General features: G+C 39.4%; 1 protein-coding gene across 1 annotated transcript in view; it reads right to left on the bottom strand.

Moving 5' to 3' along the window:
* OTULIN (OTU deubiquitinase with linear linkage specificity) overlaps positions 1-1,212 on the bottom strand; it is a 26,310-nt gene extending 25,098 nt beyond the window's left edge. Inside the window, exon 1 of the mRNA XM_011994186.1 lies at positions 1,142-1,212. Coding sequence (XP_011849576.1) covers positions 1,142-1,208 — 67 coding nt within the window. The 5' untranslated portion in view covers positions 1,209-1,212. The remainder of the gene's footprint in view (positions 1-1,141) is intronic.
* Positions 1,213-1,532: the final 320 nt, after the last annotated feature.

The raw sequence follows: 1,532 nt of genomic DNA on the forward strand, positions 1-1,532 counted from the left end.
GGCTTGAATGGGTTTCTTGTATATTTAATCTATTAGCCCATTGTTCACATATCATTTCTTTCTCAAATTATCATCACATCTTTATGGATTATTTTTTTTTTTTTTTTTTTTTTTTTTGAGACAGGGTCTCGCTGTTACCCAGGATGGAGTGCAGTAATGAGATCACGGCTCACTACAGCCTCAAACTTCCAGGCTCAAGCGATCCTCCCACCTCCGTCTCCTGAGTAGCTGGCACCACAAATGTGCATCACCACGCCTGACTAATTTTTGTATTTTTTGTAGACACAAGGTCTCCTTGTTTGCCCAGGCTGGTCTCGAACTCCTGGACTCAAGCAATCCGCCCACCTCAGCCTCCCCAAGTGCTGGGATTACAGACATGATCCACCACACCCAGCCTTCTATCTTTTAATTCCATTTTTCCGCAACCTTTTTGAAGTGCCCTTATACATTACACAGGTAACGAGAGAGAACATGCCACTTGTGATTATTCATGAGGTATCCCAAAATCAGAGTATCCCTATGCAGCTCCCGCATGAGACCAGTCATGGAACTAAGGATGTGCACCACATGCAACCTTGCCAGCCAAGTCTCCACAGACCAGTGGAGGGGTCCAGGAGTAACACCTCACTCCAGCAGCAATGGGTCCTGGTCGGGGTAAGATCAGGCAAGACAAGAAATACACAGACATGAAATCACAAAACGATGAGGCTGTGCTACTGATCCCATCACTGTCTTTCTTATTAATCACATTTATATAGCCATCTGCATGCAAAGATGTACACAGCCAGTTTCTCAGTTAAGTCTTTCCATTTGAAATGAAAAATGCACTTCAAATCTGAACTCTCCCTCTAAGAATATAAGGAAATCAAGAACTGAGAGAGGATGGTGTCGAGAGATTAAACAATCCTCATAGGTGTGAAAAATGATATGAATGTAAAGAATGCAGAGGGAATGCTTGCATGAACATTTAAAAACCTCAGGAAACAGTCTCTAAACATACTTCGGCAAAACAATCAATGTAGATAAGACCATATACATAAGAATATTTTATTGATATTTTATGAAAATGGATATACTGATTTAACTGCATTTTCTGCTATAAACAATAAGAACTCTATAAATAAAACAATACCAAACATACCTGATGCCCCTCTTTCATGTATAAGCAATTCTTTCTCCTTTTCTATTTCATCTGCAGCACGGTACATGTCCTCCTCACTGAAATCACACCAAAGCAGACATTTTCAAACACTTGTTGCACTGACATTTTCCATCCTATTATACAGCTGCTTATAAAATGCATAACACACCAAGGGTTTAACTTTTTTCACTTTACATGATGATAACCTGATAAAATATGTGTCTCATATCTTAAGAATAAAGATGCTTATGTTTCTATCTCACCACTTTCTTCTACTTCAGAATTTCTTACTTTCAATAAGACAAGTTACATCACTTCATTTGCTAGGTGGCTCTGAGGCCATTTTAATTGCAATGCCTATTAATGCCTCAACTACATACCTAGACGTCAC

Source organism: Mandrillus leucophaeus, unplaced genomic scaffold, assembly GCF_000951045.1.
Source record: "Mandrillus leucophaeus isolate KB7577 unplaced genomic scaffold, Mleu.le_1.0 Scaffold445, whole genome shotgun sequence".
Classification (NCBI taxonomy): domain Eukaryota; kingdom Metazoa; phylum Chordata; class Mammalia; order Primates; family Cercopithecidae; genus Mandrillus; species Mandrillus leucophaeus.